The sequence below is a fragment of the Anastrepha obliqua genome, chromosome 1, assembly GCF_027943255.1.
Source record: "Anastrepha obliqua isolate idAnaObli1 chromosome 1, idAnaObli1_1.0, whole genome shotgun sequence".
Lineage (NCBI taxonomy): Eukaryota > Metazoa > Arthropoda > Insecta > Diptera > Tephritidae > Anastrepha > Anastrepha obliqua.
In genome coordinates, this window is record NC_072892.1 from 151,523,678 (window position 1) to 151,541,837 (window position 18,160).

An 18,160-nucleotide genomic window follows, 5' to 3' on the forward strand; every position below is an offset into this window, starting at 1 on the left:
TGTATAAGTAACTCTCATTTCAAAATATATTCCGACTAAGTGTCAACATAGGTTTTACATCTGTCAACATCTGGATTAATAACATAAAAGTAAACGTTTCCATATTTTCCACTTATCAAATATTCCACAAATGTGGAATGCTTTGGTGCCATCTGCACTTGAATTCTATTTTCTTATCTCATCAAAATTCATCTGCATAATCCACGAGCAGAAGGTATAACATTTCTGTCAGAAACCAGATCAGTAGTAAAGCAAATCTCGAGCGAAGCAGTTGAAAATAAGTATTTTTGCGGCTTCCCATTAAAGCAGAAAAGTGTCCGTTTAACATATCGAAAATATGTACTTATCTGCATGAAAAACAATAAAAGAAAACCAAAAGTAAAAAAAAATATTAGCAAAGTAAAGTCGAAAAAGAATCTTAGTAAAGTAAAGTTCAGTAAGAATCTTTGTAAGAAAGCACAGACCTGCTGCGCTATGTTCCAGCCAACAACACACTACGATGCCCAGCATAGAGAGGTAAGTACGGTGATAAGGAACGCCTTCATAGCTAACAAAACAAACAATGCCTTCCCATTGTTTTGATTTCTATTCATTAATAAAATTTGGTGTTTGTTTATCCACAGCTAATTTTAGCTCATTGCCATTATGTGTCATTCCCACCACAACTGATAGCAGCATTTGGAGAGCGCACCGAATACCTGGACTGCAGTCATAACCGGCTGATGAACTTATCGTATTTGTATGAATTTACAAATTTAAAATATCTTATTTTAGACAACAATCGCTTACATGAGGCACATTTCAACCAACTGAAAACGCCGCTACCGAAAGTGAAGCTGCTCATGTTAAATCGCAATGAGGTAAAAAAAGTGATAACAATTAAAAAATATATGTGACTACCTGTTTAGCAAAATTTAGGAACGACGCTGTAAACTGCTAAGTGCAGCGCTGTTAACCATACCACTGTAATCTTACAGTAGCACTTTAACAGTAGCGGTGATAAAGTGATACAAAGCAAACAAAAATTTGTGTGACTACCTGCTTAGCGGAATTTAAAAGCGACGCTGTAAAAAGGCATACTGTACGGAACCACGATGTACAGCGGCGTACTGTGTAGTTGAACTGTTAGTGTTAAAACTGTTAGTGCAGCGCTGTTAGCCATATCACTATAATCATCAATAGCGATGTTTAAGTGATACAAATGCAAAAAACAAATTTACATGACTACCTGTTTAGCGAAATTTAAAAGTGACGCTGTAAAGAGGCGTACTGTATACAGTTAAACTGTTGGTGCTGCGCTATTAGCCATACCACAGTAATCTTACAGTATTACTGGTATTACTTAAACAAAAACGATGTTAAGTGATAAAATAAAAAAAAACAAAAAACGATATACCTACCTCTTTAGCAAAATGTACTGAGAATTCGCATGAGAGTGCCCATAGCAGGTATAAATGCCCTGTTCGGAGCGACGATGTACAGCGGCGTACTGTATAGTTAAACTGTTAGAATGTTAATGCATTAACATTCTCTGCTGTTAGTGTTAAAACTGTTAGGTGCAGTGCTGTTAGCCATACCACTGTAATTTTACAGTATTACTTAAAGCAAAAGCCGAACGAACGAGTGCAAATTCAAATCCAACTATTAATACGAATAGGCATACGAGTACGAATACAAATACTAACAAATCCAACTAACACTGTGAAATGAATACGAATACGAGTACAAACACGAATACGAGTAAGAATATCAGTGCGAGTACAAATATGAATACGAACGTCAATACATGCATGAATAACTTCGTTCAATAATGTGCGTGACTAATTAATTAAAACACATTTTTTTGCCAAAATTCGTTTTTATTCATCAACATAGTCCTCTTTTAGGGTGATACAATCATTCCAACGCTTTTCCAATCTTTCGATACCACCTTTGTAAAACGATTTTTCTTTGCCTTCAAAATAGGCCTCAGTTTCGGCGATTACTTCATCATTTGAGCCAAATCTCTTACCACGGAGCATTTTTTTGAGGTCTGCGAAGAGCCAGTAGTCGCTGGGGGGCCAAATCTGGAGAATACGGTGGATGGGGAAGCAATTCGAAGCCCAATTCGTTCAATTTTGCCATCGTTTTCATTGATTTGTGACACGGTGCATTGTCTTGGTGGAACAACACTTTTTTCTTCGCCATATGAGGCCGTTTCTTTGCGATTTCGTCTTTCAATATAATAATAATAACGCTATATAATAGTCGCTGTTGATGGTCTGCCCCTTCTCGAGATAGTCGATGAATATTATTCCATGCGCATCCCAACATACAGACGACATAATCTTGCCAGCCGACTGCTGCGTCTTTGGTCGCTTTGGGCGGCTTTCACCGGCTGCATGCCACTCAGCAGACTGCCGATTTGACTCTGGAGTGAAATGGTGGATCCATGTTTCATCCATTGTGATGTACCGACGCAAAAACTCCGACTTATTCCGCGTAAACATGTCCAAACAGCTCTTTGAATCATCGATTCGTTGTTGTTTTTGCTCCGGTGTGAGCAAACGCGGCACCCATTTGGAAAACACCTTTTTCATACCCAAATGTTCGTGTATTATGGTGTGTACACTGCCTGCTGATATCTTTAGAATGTCAGCAATCTCCCTCACTTTCACTTTACGGTCGGACATAATGATTTTCAGTGTTTTTTCAACGTTTTCCGAAATAACAGCGTCATTTGGCCTTCCAGTAGATGGAATGTCATAGGTGTCTGTACGACCACGTTTGAATTCGGCATACCAATAACAAATGCTTCTTTTTGATGGAGCAGAGTCCGAATAATGTTTTTCAAGCCATTCCTGGCATTGAACAGTATTTTTTTTTTTCATTAAAAAACAATGATAAATCAGCACACGGAATTGCTTTGAACTCATTTTTTTTTTAAACTCAAAAGTAGCGTCACTTAAAGCACTGTAACTTGTAAACAAATGGTCGGATTAACATATGATTTTGACAGTAAGCCTAAAAAGGTTGCCAACTTTCGAAAAAAATATTGATTTGATTGATTGTTTAACCAGTGGTGGACGAGTATATCTATGAACATACATACATTTATGCTATATTAGATTATTTGACAGTTAATTATGTAGTCACTTCATATTTTTTAAATATTTGCTGAATTTTTTCGTAGTTTTTTTTTTATAAAAGTATAGTTAATAGTAACAACAAAAGTCTTATAAATCAAAATGCCAAACTTTGCATAACACAAAAAAATGTAACGAATTTCAAAAAAAACTGTCACAAAAATTTCAAAGTTTTTAATCAGAATCTCTAGAAACTTTTTAAGTATGCAGTTTTGTGGCTCATTAAATTCCGGTACACTAAAGTAAAAGTTCAGCTGCGTTATATTTTTGTTTATTTAGCGATTTTGATATTATTTAAGAATTAAAATAATAAATAAAAAAGAGAAAGTTTGAAATCCCTCGAAAATTGGGTTACTTTTTGACATTACTTTTTTTTATTGTGTACGATGGTTGAGTATTTATTTCCATATAAAAGGCTTCCGAACTTTCGATGGAGGAAAATTCTTAACATAGTAAGCAAAAACCATTGTCAAAAATCAAAGCAGTGTTTGAGCGACTTCAAACTTTCACAATGGGCTATAAGATACATTTCGAGAGATTCTGATAAACACATTTGTATTTTCCATAATAATTGTTTTGATTTTCAAGACTCTGCGCATGAAACACCAAATGATAGAAAAGGTTTTTCTAATCCTCGGCAGGCCATAGTAAAGTTCCTGATAAAAACAAACTCCTGTTCGACATAAAACTGTAGGTCCTTTCATTTGTGAAAAAAATCAAGACACGCACCATAAATAGGAGGAGGAATTCGGCCAAGCAACGAACAAAGAGGTGCAAGTGCCAATTATATATATTATATGAATGAATGTATGTATACAGGGTGCGCACGATATGTGAGGGCAACTGAAGAGTAAAAGTAGTTATCTTTTATTTCTTCGCAAATTTTTTACAAACATTGACTTATTATACATTAGGGCGGGTCGATTTAAAAATCGCTCATTGCTCTGTGAAAATCGTATACTAGGGATCAAAATAAGAAACTTTGCCGAAGGAACCATACCTCTAAAACGAATTCTGATGTCCCCCAATTTCAAAATATCACCATTTTTGGCCTTTACATGAAAAAATCAGCTAAATGGCTATGTTTTTTCTTTATTTTTATTTATTTATAATAATATTTATTATTTATTTATAATAATATCTATTTTTTCTCTTAAGAAATTCATTTAGTCAGAACATATGTATGTAAATGAAAAACTTAATTTAAGTGAGTTATAGAAAAGAAACTAAAAAGTTCGACCCAAATTGGGGGACATCAGAATTCGTTTTAGAGGTATGGTTCCTTCGGCAAAGTTTCTTATTTTAATCCCTAGAATATGATTTTGACAGAGCAATGGGCGATTTTTTTGCCTCCCCACAAATCGACCTGGCCTTTTATACATATATAAAAAAACCCGACACATAAAAAACCTATGGAAAGTATTCAACGTCTTGGTACACTTTGCACCACAGGTGCATTGAGAACTACTCCAATGGCAGCGCTTGAAAGAATAATCAACCTGCCACCGATTGACATTGCGGAGGAATATCCAGCAGCTAAATCTGCCGTAAGACTCAGCGCAAGGGGGAATTTTTTCTTAAAACTTTTGCAGATAGCTCAAAAGGCATAAGTTACACAGTGAAGACGGACTATGTGACTCTGAAATGCAATGGGGTGAAGAAATTCCGAACAACAATAGAAGAAGAGAGGTGGAAAAGAGGGGTTATACCTAACTCAAATACGCTTAACCCTCCGATGTTCGGTGTCTTATGATGCGGTAAGTGCATCATAAGGGTCTGCCCAGACCCATACAAATAATGTAAGAAATACGGTTTTAAAAATAATTTTATTTATTTATTTGAACGGATTAGTATTAATTACGAAGAGCAATTGGGTTTACGACTATATAGTTGCATGGTATGTTCATTAAGACATATGGGACAATTACATTTGAGGCAGTTATAGCGAGTTTTACGTCGCTTTTTCGAAGAAGAAGCAGCGGAATGGTAGCACGATGACCGTGTTGAAGCAACTTGGGCATATGATTGTTGCTGTGCTGCATCTGATGTCGATGGGCAAGATTCCGGTACCTAAAAGTAGCGAAATAATTTATTTTAAATTAGTAAATATGAATAAATGCATACACATATCTTTATACGCGGAGATATATGTAGGTATGTATATAATTCATACTCACCTTGATATTGAAAAGATTCATTGCTTGTCTTATATGAGCAAGCCTCCATACTAATGGGTTAGTCGCCAGTTTCTTCATATTTGGGATAACTAGCTGCCGTGCCAATTCAATGATAAATGAGCGCCTCTTATCACTCTGCTTTGCCGGATTCAGTTCGTCATATATGATGAATGAGGCCAAACCGGCAATATCAAGCATATTATAAAACATTGGCAGTGTCCAACGGTTTGTCGAGCGTTTGCACGAATAGCTAGTCCACATTTGATCCATTGTATCTACCCCTGCTTTAAATTTATTGTAGTCCAAAATTTGATCTGGCTTGAGTCTTTTCAATGGATCGGTGCTTTGACGGTAATAGGCAGTGGATAACATAATTACTGGCTTTTTCGGCTTTGCCATATACGAGCACAGAGCGATATTATTATTGTGATAACAAAATAAAGTGCTTTTAGCATCACGCTTCGGGTTAAGCAATTCTGCCAAGTTGTATGTTGAAAAAAAATTGTCAGCATAAACAGTCCTACCGCTGTCCATATAATTTTCCATCAATTTCATGACGACCCGTTCACCTTGATTCGTTTCTCGCTGGCCACCTGGTGGTTTTCCGGTATAAATTATACCTTTCAAAGGGTGCTTCGAAGCAGAGTCACAAACCACACTTTCATGCCATATTTTGCCGGCTTACTCGGAATATATTGGCTGAATCGAGTGCGCCCACGATATGGATATAACTGTTCATCGACGGTTACATGACAATCCGGAGTGTATGATTTCTCTAAATTGGCCATCAGCATGAGCCATACATCTTCCAGGGCAGCAGATTTGCTTTGCTTCAACCTCTCAGCACGAGTACCACTGTTATCGAAACGGATGAAAGTAGTTAAGTTCTTGAACCGATTCAATGACATAGTGGCCTTATAAATTGGCATATTGTAACTGGCCCACAATTCTTTCGCTGGCTGAGAATTCGAGTGGAATACACCAGCAATAAGTAGCATCCCAAAAAAAGCATACATTTCGTCTTCGTTAGTCATTACCCAAGAACGCTGTTTATTACTGGGATACTTTTCATAGACGAAACGCCTCAACGGCTTTTCTGTTGGTTTCCCGCACAATGATACTTACGATTTCAGGAGACAGCAATAGCTTGAAAAGAGCTTTATGACTCGGTGACGCACCTCGTAGTGGCCCTTTACGAGTAAAAGTTGTAACATTGTGACAACGAGGCCTTCCAGGTGGTGGAGGATTTGAATTCCACATCTTACCATCTTTCGACCTATATATAAGGCCCTGGGTAATAGATGTGCTGCATGATTCCATTGTGGTTGAAGACTGAAGGGCGATAGCTTCTCTATACAAATCGTCAATATCATCGTGGTTTTCATCCAGAACAGCCTCTAACTCGATTTCCTGTTCTATATCTGATGCTTCACCGAAGTCATCTTCATCTGGAAAATATTCATCATCTTCTACGTCGCCACTTGTTTCAAATGGATCAGACTCCTGTCCCATAATTTCTTCAATTTGTGCCTGAAGTCGCTGACGTTCTTCCGAACTCACATTTGTTGCACTTAGCTTACGAAGCAAACGCGTCATCACATCAACTTCATCCATATTTACTTGTTCCATTTTATTAAAAAAACACTTCCCACTAATTAAAAAACACGTGTTCACTTTAATTTTCAAATGTCAACTAAAAAATTATCTCTGCCGCTGCCTCCGCCAACAGTTTAGTTGTTTACACCTAACGGCTAACCAATTTACATGAGAAGCTTATATGGGTCTGCACAGACCCATGTGAGCTTAATTAACGAAATTAGTTAAAAATTATTATTTTTACAACAAATATAGCAAAAAACTTAATTTTGCTACTTCATTGTGTTTAGCACACTACATTTTAGGAAGTCATGGACTAAGAAGCCTCAGATATTAAAAATAAAAGATCTACATACATTTAAAGATCGAATGGGTCTGGCCAGACCCATATGAACATCGGAGGGTTAATATATTTACCGATAGCTCAAAAATGTTGGACGGAGTAGGGGCAGGGATCTATTGCGCAGAGCTATGCATCAGGCAGCAATTTAAGCTCCCCGACAACTGCAGTATCTTTCAAACGGAAGTCTTTGCTGCAGGAAAGGCTGCGGAAATAGCATTCGCAAAGACATCAAGCAACTTCAAAATACAGTCAAGCTGCGATAAAAGCAAAAAACACATATGAAATTTCATCTAAAAATGCTCTAAAAAACAGGAAAGCCATAGAGAAACTAGCCGCAGACACAACGATAGCTACAGATTTTGCAGTGAACTGGAAGAAAGGGGCATTCTAGAACAGTTTATATGTTCTTGCCCTGCGTTAGCTAGAACCCGAACGAAATGCCTAGGAGCTGTACAGTATGAGAAATTAAAATGCTGCTTGGGGTTAGAGCTGCAGAGTTTACTTAGATTCGCAAAAGACACAGACGCATTGCAAGATGTCTACTACAAAGAAACGTAAATGTCTAGCTCTATCTGGTAACTCTTGGTTTTTGGTCTTGTGATGACTTTCAGCCAGCCAGTTCAAACTAACCTAACTTATTATATACCTTTAAAATGCTTCAATAAAATTTCCATTAGCTGCAATAACCGTCTCGATCTTGGTTTGGAAGTAAACCCGAATCAAGCTCATATTGACCATAACGGTATTAATTGCAGCCTTCAGCGAAAAAATGGTGTGATGAGGATGCTTGTTGGTTTCATACTCAACTACGCCCGATACGTAGTAATCCAGCGGATCAAGCTCTGCGTTGTTAAGCGGTCATAAGTTCAGTGCTATGTCGTAATGGAAATTTTCTGCCATCCAATCTCGAGTAGCCATCGCTATGTGTGAAGGAGCAGAGTCTTGTTGAAAGATGTATAGGCTGTCACCACGTACACCAGCAAGTCAGGGCTCACTACTGTCGAGAATCTCGATATATGCAGCAGAATTCACTCGAAATCCTTGAGTAAAGAAGTGTAGTGGCATGACATATCCTTTGTCAGAAAAAACACCATAACATCTTAGGTGCTCAGGGTATTAAATTTTGTTTAGAAGGCGTTTTAATCGTATAACCCAACGGGTTGTGTTTGCTTCGGCATAAATTGTCTTCTGCACATAACGTGAGATTTATACCGGGGATCTTCATAGGCAACTCAACCCTCAGAAATATTTAGCTCCCTCACAAGGGCCCTCACTGATTTCCTACTCAGTGATTGCTGAACGTTTCTTTGGTTTTTGCGTCTTGTAACAGATTCTGCAGCGCCGCCTGATGCTTCCAATTCACGGCGAACCTTATGAACAAATGAACGGGTAATTAAGAAAATTAGAGATTTGTGTCATTTGCTCATACGAGGTGTGTTCAAAAAGTATCGCGAATTTAGAATTTTCGCAGATGACGTATATTCAAATTTCGATTTTCTTGTGGCGATTTGTTGGTGTTCATGTCTCTCACTCATGCCGACGAGTTCGGTCATTTTGAATGTTCAGTTAATTGTTGACAGCTGCTTTGCTTGCACGTGTTTCGGCTCGTCCTCGATTTTTACCTATTCAAAAAGATGGATCAAAGAACCTATGCGAAATTAAGTGCGCGGATGCATTCCGAATGTTGACTGTGTCATACGGAGAAGCTACGAGTACTTTGGACCAAAGCAACGTTTATAGGTGGTACAAAATGTTCTAGAAGGCCAAGAAGATGTGAGCAACGAAAAACGTGCCGGACGCCCGAGCACTTCAACAACAGATGAAAAAATTGATGAAGTGAAGAAAATGGTATTGGCCAATCGTCGAATCATCGTTAGAGAAGCTGCTGAGGACCTAGACATATCGATTGGCTCGATTCTTTTCAATGATTTGGGCATGAGACCGGTCGCCGTAAAATTCGTACCAAAACTGCTCAATTTCGACCAAAAGCAGCATCACATGAACATTGCTAATGAGATGTTGGTATCTGAACTCTGTCCGCGACGACCCAAATTTGCTCCAGAGGGTCATAACTGGTGACGAATCGTGGGTTTATGGTTATGACGTAGAAACCAAAGCTCAATCATCTCAGTGGAAGCTGCTGCACGAACCAAGACCGAAAGAAGCGCGCCAAGTTCGGTCGAATGTAAAAGTTTTGCTTACCGTTTTCCTCGATTGCAGAGACATTGTGCATCATGAGTTCTTGCCCAGGGTAAAACGGTCAATAAGGAATATGACCTGCAAGTTATGTGCAATTTACGCGTAGCAATCCGCCAGAAACACCCGGATTTGTGGAAGAACAAAAATTGGTTCTTGCATTACGATAACGCCCCTGCTCACACTTCGTTGCTTGTGCGCTACTTTTTGGCCAAAAACAACACACTAATGATGCCACAGCCACCATATTTTCCAGATCTGGCCGTCTGTGACTTTTTCTTGTTCCCGAAACTGAAGAGACCCATGAAACGACGACGCTACGCTACGATTGACGAGATAAAGACGGCATCGAAGGAGGAGCTGAACAAGATAAAAAAAAATTATTTTTTGAAGTACTTCGAAGATTTTTTAATTTTTGAAAAAAACACAAAATTTGCGATATTTTTTGAACACCCCTCATATATGCATGTCCTCATGTTCTCTTATTTATTGTATATAAAACTGCATACCCAGAAGTTTTCTGTAGATTCTGATAAAAAAGTTGACAATTGTGATTATAACAGGTTTTTTGAATCTGTGAATTTTTTTGTTAATTTTCGTCAAGGTTTGGACTTTTGATTTATGGGGTTAGTGGTAGTCAGAATTTAAAAACAAAATTGGATTTGTTTGCATTTTCTTAAAGTATAATATCTTAAAAATATTGTGTAAAAATTTGAAGTGAATCCGAAGAAACCTTTTCGAGTTATTCAACCATTAACAAAGGGCGCTCGGGCGCTCTGGAGCAGATAGAAAAACTTTAAATGCGTTTTTCTCAAAACTATGTTTTTTGAACTGGTGATCACTGTAACTTAAAAACCGCTTGGTAGATTTCAATAAAATTCGAACTGTTTTTGAAAAACATAAAAAACTCGTGCCAGATTGAAGGATTTTTTTTTTTTTTTTTTTGAAAATTTCGCTTTTTTTTTAACAAATGTGCAAAATATATACTACGGCCGCCATATTGTTAATTTTGAAAAAAAGCTTCGATAATTTCACTTGCCCGTTTGATTTTATATGAATTCTGGAGGCTTCTGGAGAAACGGGCTCCACACAAACAGCGATAACTTTTACAATTATTAATTTTTTTTTTTTAATTTTCGAAAAGTCAAGTCGAAACATGATATATTAATGCTATGCTTTTATTTTTGAAAATAAAACAATTGAGTACCAAAAAAAAATATTGAAAATCATCATTTCTCGGACCTCTGACTACCCCTAACCCCTTATAAGCTGTTTACTATACAGTGAATTTTATTTTTACAAAAAATTAACGAAACAAATTGAACGAATTTTGCAAAAAAATTGTAGAAAAATGTGACTTAATTATTTACGCACAAGTGCCCCGAGCTACCACCGATCCATACTCACCTATATTTGAAAAATTTAAACTTAGTAAAGTTAGATTTTTTTTTTCGAAATAATTAAGTATTCCTGCTTTTAAAGTTACATGCATCAAAGTCTCGTGAAAGCTAAGCACACTGAATTAATTTTTTTGTGTTCCTTTCTAGCTCATGGACCTTCAAAGAACCATCACTCTTTTAGCTGACATTTTTCCCAATCTCGAATATCTCAGTTTACACGGTAATCCAATTTGTCCTGATCAACTGGAGCTGCAGCCATTTTCTGAATATGTTGATTATGAATATGACAACTACAGGTAAATATTGTTAATGCTCTAAAGCTGTATTTATGCTGCTAAGATTTTTTAGTTCAGTCAATTTCGCATTATTTTCATAACTAACCAATATTTTATTCCTCTTCAACAGATCGCAGATATCCAGCGCTTTTAGTAAACTGAAATTTCTCGATCATTACGATATGCAACGTTGTTATTTCAATTTAATACCTCAGCCAACAAAAACATACAAGCACCAAAACACATCAAAACTATTGAGTTTGCTTAAATTTAACAACTTTAATTTCGGTAAGAACTCGTGAAATATTTTTTCTGCTTCTTTGTCTAAAAAAATGTCTTCTTTTTTGTCTAAAAACAATTCTTTCCACAGGTAAACTAAGCAAATGGCGAACTTTCGGTTTGATACAGAAAGAAGAACCGGAGCGAGATTGCAGCATAACAGACGAAGAATTATAGAGAGCCATTGGCAGGAAGAAGAAAATACTCATTCGTTTTGGAATAGTGAATGCAATAAGTATTTCTCCAGAACATTTTCCACATTCGAAAACACAAATTTAACCTGCCTGTAGTAGTAGGAAATTCTTTATTTAATTTATAAAAAATTATGGTTAACAATTGATTTGATTCATACATTAATTCATTTAATATATTAAAGTAAATAAAGAAATAAATAAAAAGGTTTGTGACAATAACGATGTTGTCTGTCACAGCTTTTAAATTAATTAGTAATTGCACTCTGCTATAAGAAAATCTCTATAGTGCCAGGCTGAGTATATGAAACCAGTTAGTGTTCTCCAATTTTGGTCATTTAGTATATGTATATATTGCTTCAGCGTCGTTTAGCTTCTCTGCATTTAAGTACCTTTATCTGATTTCCTTCAGTACAGGGCACCTTCCTAAGAAGTGATACATGTCTTATTCTTCGTTTGAGTTGCATAGTGTGCAAATTTTTACCGCGTTTCCATAAGCTATTGCATTCAGTTTTAACAAGCCACATCTTGCTTTAAATATTGTTGTTATGTTAGCTAACCGCATGTCTTCTCTAAAGTATGATTCTCCTTTTGAGTGTGGTGCTTGATAGTGCTTTTTGTTTTGCCGCGTTTAAATTTTGTAGTTTATTGTTTGATAACAGCTGGGTACAGCGATTTTGCGAGTCCGTAGCAGTTATGTTTTTTTTTCAAGCTTTAGGCCAAACTCCATCCCTAAGTCATTGAGCCAGAACATGTTTTTTCGTAATATGCACTGTGTAAGTTTGTGCGGGAGTCCACTGCTGTTGTATTTATAGATAGTTTTCCAAATGTATTTCATATGTAGTTGTAACGAATATAAATAGCTATCTTCTACGTTAGTTTCTAGCGTTATTGCATAATTCGGGGTGAAGTCAGGTAATTTGAAAATTCTTTTAATAAAATAACGCTGAAGTTTATTTACTTCTTCGAACAGCGTATAACCCCAGATTTGAGCGGCGTATGTCTGTATGGATCTGCATAAAGAAATTATTCCATGTACTATTAATGCTAGCTTTTACTGAATTATTTCTGGCTTGCACATGTTTAGCAAACGCCATTTTCGATGTGAGAATAGCACCAAGATATTTATATTCTGCTACCACTTTATATAAAAGAAGGCGTCAATCAGTAGACCACCTTTCAAACAGTCATATAGATCATTCAGGTATAATGTGAAGAGCAAAGGTGATAATGGACAACATTGTTTCACCCCTGTACCGGTTTCAAAGTAATCTGATTCTTCCCTTCCTGTCCAAACTACTGTTCTCGTATTCGAATATATATTTTCAATCAGATTTGTTATTTTGTTGGCTAACCCCATCTGCCGAAGTTTGTAAATAAATGGCCTCCTGGGTAAACTGTCAAAAGCCGTTTTGAAATCCACAAAGTATGCATAAACTTTTTTGTTTTCGTTAAACTTTTAATGTACTATAGATGCAAGATTTTACATATATGTTATCCACTGTTGAGTAGTTTTTTCTAAAGCCGCCTTGAAACTCAGTGAGCATGTTAATGTTTTCTATCCAGTTTGTAAGTCTTTCATTGATCAATTCCATTAAAATTTTTGCGATACAGCTCATAAAGGATATTCACCGATAGTTACTTGCTCTATTTGCATTGCCTTTTTTAAAGATTGGGAAAATTATTGTATTATAAAAAATTAAATAATGCTTCTCCTGACTGTATACCAATAGGAGATTTTTACATTAAAAACAAATGGTTTAATCAAAAAAGTTGATTTTCCTTATTTTGAATTGGTCCTGTGTACTTGGGAAAACAAAATGTCTTGACATCATTCTGCTACGCGCCTCCTTCAAACAATTTTCCCTTTTATCTGCTTTATATAATATTTATTGCAATATGAATTAAGGTTGAGAATAAATAAATATCTCAACTGCAGTGGCATAAAGTTTTGCAAAAATTTGTCGCCCTGAAGCCCATAAATAATGATAGGATGGCGAAATGGCAAATAAAAACACGGCAATTTACAAAGTCTATTTCACTAGGATGGTTCCATGTGTAGAAGTCCACGCAAGTGGGGAAAGTTACTGATCGCCATTCACTTGGGAGTGGCCAGGACGATTCTTCTACATATGGTTCAAGCAGCTCACAACGTCCGGGATTAGCCCACGTATCCTCTGGTTAGCTTTCGAACACCCGTTCGGGAGTGAGCTAACGTGAGAAGGCGAAGCATCCCAGCATAGCTGGTTGTGCGCTGGGTTTGGGACCCGCCACTTAAAAATCCCCCCCAATGAAAACAGCAACAAAGCCTCGGATGAGAACTTCCAACACTGATGACGACCCCTGCAAACGAAATAAGGAATACGATTTGAGGGCATGCACCTGGAATGTCCGGTCCCTTAATGGGGAAGGTGCCTCTGCCCGGCTGGTTGATGTCCTCGTAAAAGCAAAGGCTGACATCACTGCCATCCAAGAGATGCGATGGACGGGGCAAGGCAAGAAAAAAATAGGACCTTGCGACGTCTACTACAGCTGCCATGTAAAGGAGCGCAAATTCGGTGTCGGATTTGTTGTGGGAGAGAGACTTCGTCGCCAAGTACTGTCGTTCACTCCGGTGGACGAGCGTCTCGCAATAATCCGCATCAAAGCACGTTTTTTTAACATCTCGCTAATTTGCGCCCACGCCCCGACGGAAGAGAAGGACGATGCAACCAAGGATTCCTTCTATGAGCGCTTGGAGCGTTCGTATGAGCACTGCCCCCGCCACGACATAAAAATCGTGCTTGGCGACTTCAACGCCAGGGTGGGCAAGGAAGGAATTTTCGGTCCCACAGTCGGAAAATTCAGCCTGCACAACGAAACATCCGGTAACGGACAGAGGCTGATCGACTTCGCCGGGGCCCGAAACATGGTAGTCTGCAGCACCAGATTCCAGCATAAAAAAATCCACCAAGCTACCTGGCTGTCCCCTGATCGAAAAACGCGAAACCAGATCGATCATGTTGTGATAGATGGAAGACACGCTTCTAGTGTATTAGATGTACGTACGATCCGAGGACCCAACATTGACTCGGACCATTACTTTGTTGCAGCCAAACTGCGCACACGCCTCTGTGCAGCAAAAAACGTACATCTACCTACGCAAAGAATGTTCGACATCGAAAAGCTGCAATCACAACAGACAGCCAGAAGATTCGCCACTCGACTCTCACTCCTGCTCTCAGAGAGCACTTCCCAACAAACCGGCATGCACGAGCAATGGAGCAACATTTCTCGTTCTCTACGTACCGCCGCCGAAGAAGAAATCGGATTCCGGCGAGCCCGAAAAAACAATTGGTACGACGAGGAATGTCATGCTGCCGCAGAAAGAAAGGATGCCGCCTATAGAGCTACGCTGCGATCGGGCGCAACGCGAGCCATGTGGGATCGCTACAGAGAGCTGAGAAAGGAAGAGAGACGTATTATCCGACAGAAGAAACGAGAGGCCGAAATACGTGAGTGCGAGGAGCTTGAGATGCTGGCCAACAGGAACAACGCCCGAAAATTCTACCAGAAAGTTCGGCGGCTTACAGAAGGTTTTAAGACCGGGGCGTTTTCCTGTAAGAACAAAGACGGCTATCTGGTGACTGACGTACAGAGCAATCTTAAATTATGGAGGGAACACTTCTCGAACCTGTTAAACAGTGACAGCTGCGCATGTCGTAGAGAATATGAAGATCCCGATACCCCAATCGATGACGACGGAATTGTAGTTCCGTTACCCGACCATGACGAGGTGAGAATAGCAATATCACGGCTAAAGAACAACAAAGCCGCGGGCGCCGACGGACTGCCGGCTGAGCTATTCAAACATGGCGGCGAGGAGATGGTAAGGTGCATGCATCGGCTCCTATGCATAATATGGTCGGATGAAAGCATGCCTGCCGATTGGAATTTAAGTGTGCTCTGCCCAATCCATAAGAAGGGCGACCCTGCAATTTGTGCCAATTACCGCGGGATTAGTCTTCTAAATATCGCCTATAAGGTTCTAGCGAGCGTATTGTGTGAAAGGCTGAAGCCCACCGTCAACCAACTGATTGGACCTTATCAGTGTGGCTTCAGACCTGGAAAGTCTACCATTGACCAAATATTCACAATACGCCAAATCTTGGAAAAGACCCATGAAAGGAGAATCGACACACACCACCTTTTCGTCGACTTCAAAGCTGCATTCGACAGTACGGAAAGGAGTTACCTGTATGCCGCGATGTCTGAATTTGGTATCCCCGCAAAACTAATACGGCTATGTAAGATGACGTTGCTCAACACCAGTAGCGCCGTCAGAATTGGGAAGGACCTCTCCGAGCCGTTTGATACCAAACGAGGTTTCAGACAGGGTGACTCGCTGTCATGTGACTTCTTTAACCTGATGTTGGAGAGCATCGTACGAGCCGCAGAACTTAATCGCTCAGGCACAATATTTTATAAGAGCGTACAATTGTTGGCGTATGCCGATGATATCGATATCATCGGCCTTAACAACCGCGCTGTTAGTTCTGCCTTCTCCAAACTGGATAAAGAGGCAAAGCGAATGGGTTTGGTGGTGAACGAGGACAAAACGAAGTACCTCCTGTCTTCAAACAAACAGTCGGCGCACTCGCGCATCGGCACCCACGTCACTGTAGACAGTTATAATTTCGAGGTTGTAAAAGACTTCGTTTATTTAGGAACCAGCATTAACACCGATAACAATGTCAGCCTTGAAATCCAACGTAGAATCTCTCTTGCCAACAAGTGCTCCTTTGGACTAAGTAGGCAACTGAGCAGTAAAGTCCTCTCTCGACGAACAAAACTAACACTCTACAAGACTCTCATCATGCCCGTCCTGACGTATGGCGCAGAAGCTTGGACGATGACAACATCCGATGAAGCGACGCTTGGAGTGTTCGAGAGAAAGATTCTGCGTAAGATTTTTGGACCTTTGCACGTTGGCAACGGCGAATATCGCAGACGATGGAACGATGAGCTGTATGAGCTTTACGACGACATAGACATAGCGCAGCGAATAAAGATCCAGCGGCTACGTTGGCTGGGTCATGTCGTCCGAATGGATACAAACGCTCCGGCTTTGAAAGTATTCGATGCGGTACCAGCTGGTGGTAGTAGAGGAAGAGGAAGGCCTCCTCTGCGTTGGAAAGATCAGGTGGAGAAGGACTTGACTTCACTTGGTGTGTCCAATTGGCGCCGGTTAGCACGAGAAAGAAACGACTGGCGCGCTTTGTTAAACTCGGCCAAAATCGCGTAAGCGGTTATCGCGCCAATTAAGAAGAAGATTTCACTATTGAACTCGGACCTTGTTTTTCGCCGCTCCTAGGCAAAGCGCGAATGGTATATAAAGACTTTTCAATTCCAAAGTTGTAACTGCAAACGTCGACCAAAAATGAAGTAAAAGTTTTTTCTAATAGCGGTCGCCCCTCGGCAGGCAATGGCAAACCTTCAAGTGTATTTGTGCCACGAAAAAGCTCCTCATAAAAAAACATCTGCCATTCGACTTGAAACTGTAGGTCCATCCATTTTTCTCCCAACGTGATTTTTTGGATGGTGGCTCGTCTGGGGTCTTCCATTCGTCATTTTGACGCTTAGTTTCAGGTACGTGTTGGTTTCAGTTACAATGTTGTAAAGGAAGTTCTCGCCTTTTCTCGTCTCTTTAATGAGGTCTTTCGAATGTTCAATTCTGAGCAATTTTTGGTCTTCAATTAACTTGTGCGGAATGAAACGTGCACAAACCTTTCGTAAGCCCAATGATCAGTTAAAATGCGATAAATCGATGTTTTAGAGATATTCAACTCCGATTCCATGGATTTCAACGATGATTTCGGTTCAATTTTGATAAATTTACGAGCAACTTCGATGGAGTTTTCGGTGATTACTGGTTTTGGGCGGCCCGTATGTTCATTGTCATTTATGTCCTCACAACCATCTTTGAAACGTAGAAACCACTCATGAACTCTGGCACGAGATAGACAATCATCGCCATAAACTTTTTTCGGTAAACGTTTTACCGATTCTAAAACAAAATTTCATATTAACTCTTTTTTCGAAACTAATTTTTGTACCGATGACACAAACATACTGACACTTTAGACGCAATAACTTCGCTTCCACTGAACCGAATGCCTCCGAGCTTTCACTGGAAGTCAGTTAGGGATGGATGTAACTTCCAACGCACTTAAAGATGGCAGCATCAAAAACATATTTATGACGCCAGTCTTGTTTATTTTGGACTTCACCTTGTACTGACAGCCAGAGCTGTTGATGTAATAGAGAAGATGGGATTTAGGTGGGCGCACTGCCCAGGCTGTCGAAGAAAGGAGCACCCACTGACGTTAATCATCTAGCTGTCAAGTCCGAACATCTACAGAGAAAAAGCTCAAGATTCTCCTGCTCAGAAAGGTTCCCACTGCTTCTGTAATGGGGGTTAAATGGTAAATCCAGCTTTTCCGCGTATGTGCCGATCGTCCAGGGACCTGTAAACACAGCAACGAGTTTAGATATTGGATAGCGTAGAGTCGCAGGACTTTCTGAGTCCTCCATACTGT

The 18,160-nt window shown here is 39.3% G+C and overlaps 2 protein-coding genes across 2 annotated transcripts; one reads left to right on the plus strand and one right to left on the minus strand.

The window, feature by feature from the left end:
* The first annotated feature begins 261 nt into the window (after positions 1 to 261).
* LOC129253156 (uncharacterized) lies at positions 262 to 11,670 on the plus strand. The gene is made up of 5 exons (XM_054891425.1): positions 262 to 516; positions 624 to 860; positions 10,985 to 11,133; positions 11,243 to 11,400; positions 11,483 to 11,670. The coding sequence occupies exons 1-5, from the start codon at positions 352 to 354 to the stop codon at positions 11,566 to 11,568; spliced, it is 795 nt and encodes a 264-aa protein (XP_054747400.1). The 5' UTR covers positions 262 to 351; the 3' UTR covers positions 11,569 to 11,670.
* On the minus strand, positions 4,983 to 6,846 carry LOC129253157 (uncharacterized). Its single transcript, XM_054891426.1, has 2 exons — positions 6,428 to 6,846; positions 4,983 to 5,195 (listed from the first exon to the last, which is right to left on the minus strand). The coding sequence occupies exons 1-2, from the start codon at positions 6,812 to 6,814 to the stop codon at positions 4,983 to 4,985; spliced, it is 600 nt and encodes a 199-aa protein (XP_054747401.1). The 5' UTR covers positions 6,815 to 6,846.
* Positions 11,671 to 18,160: the final 6,490 nt, after the last annotated feature.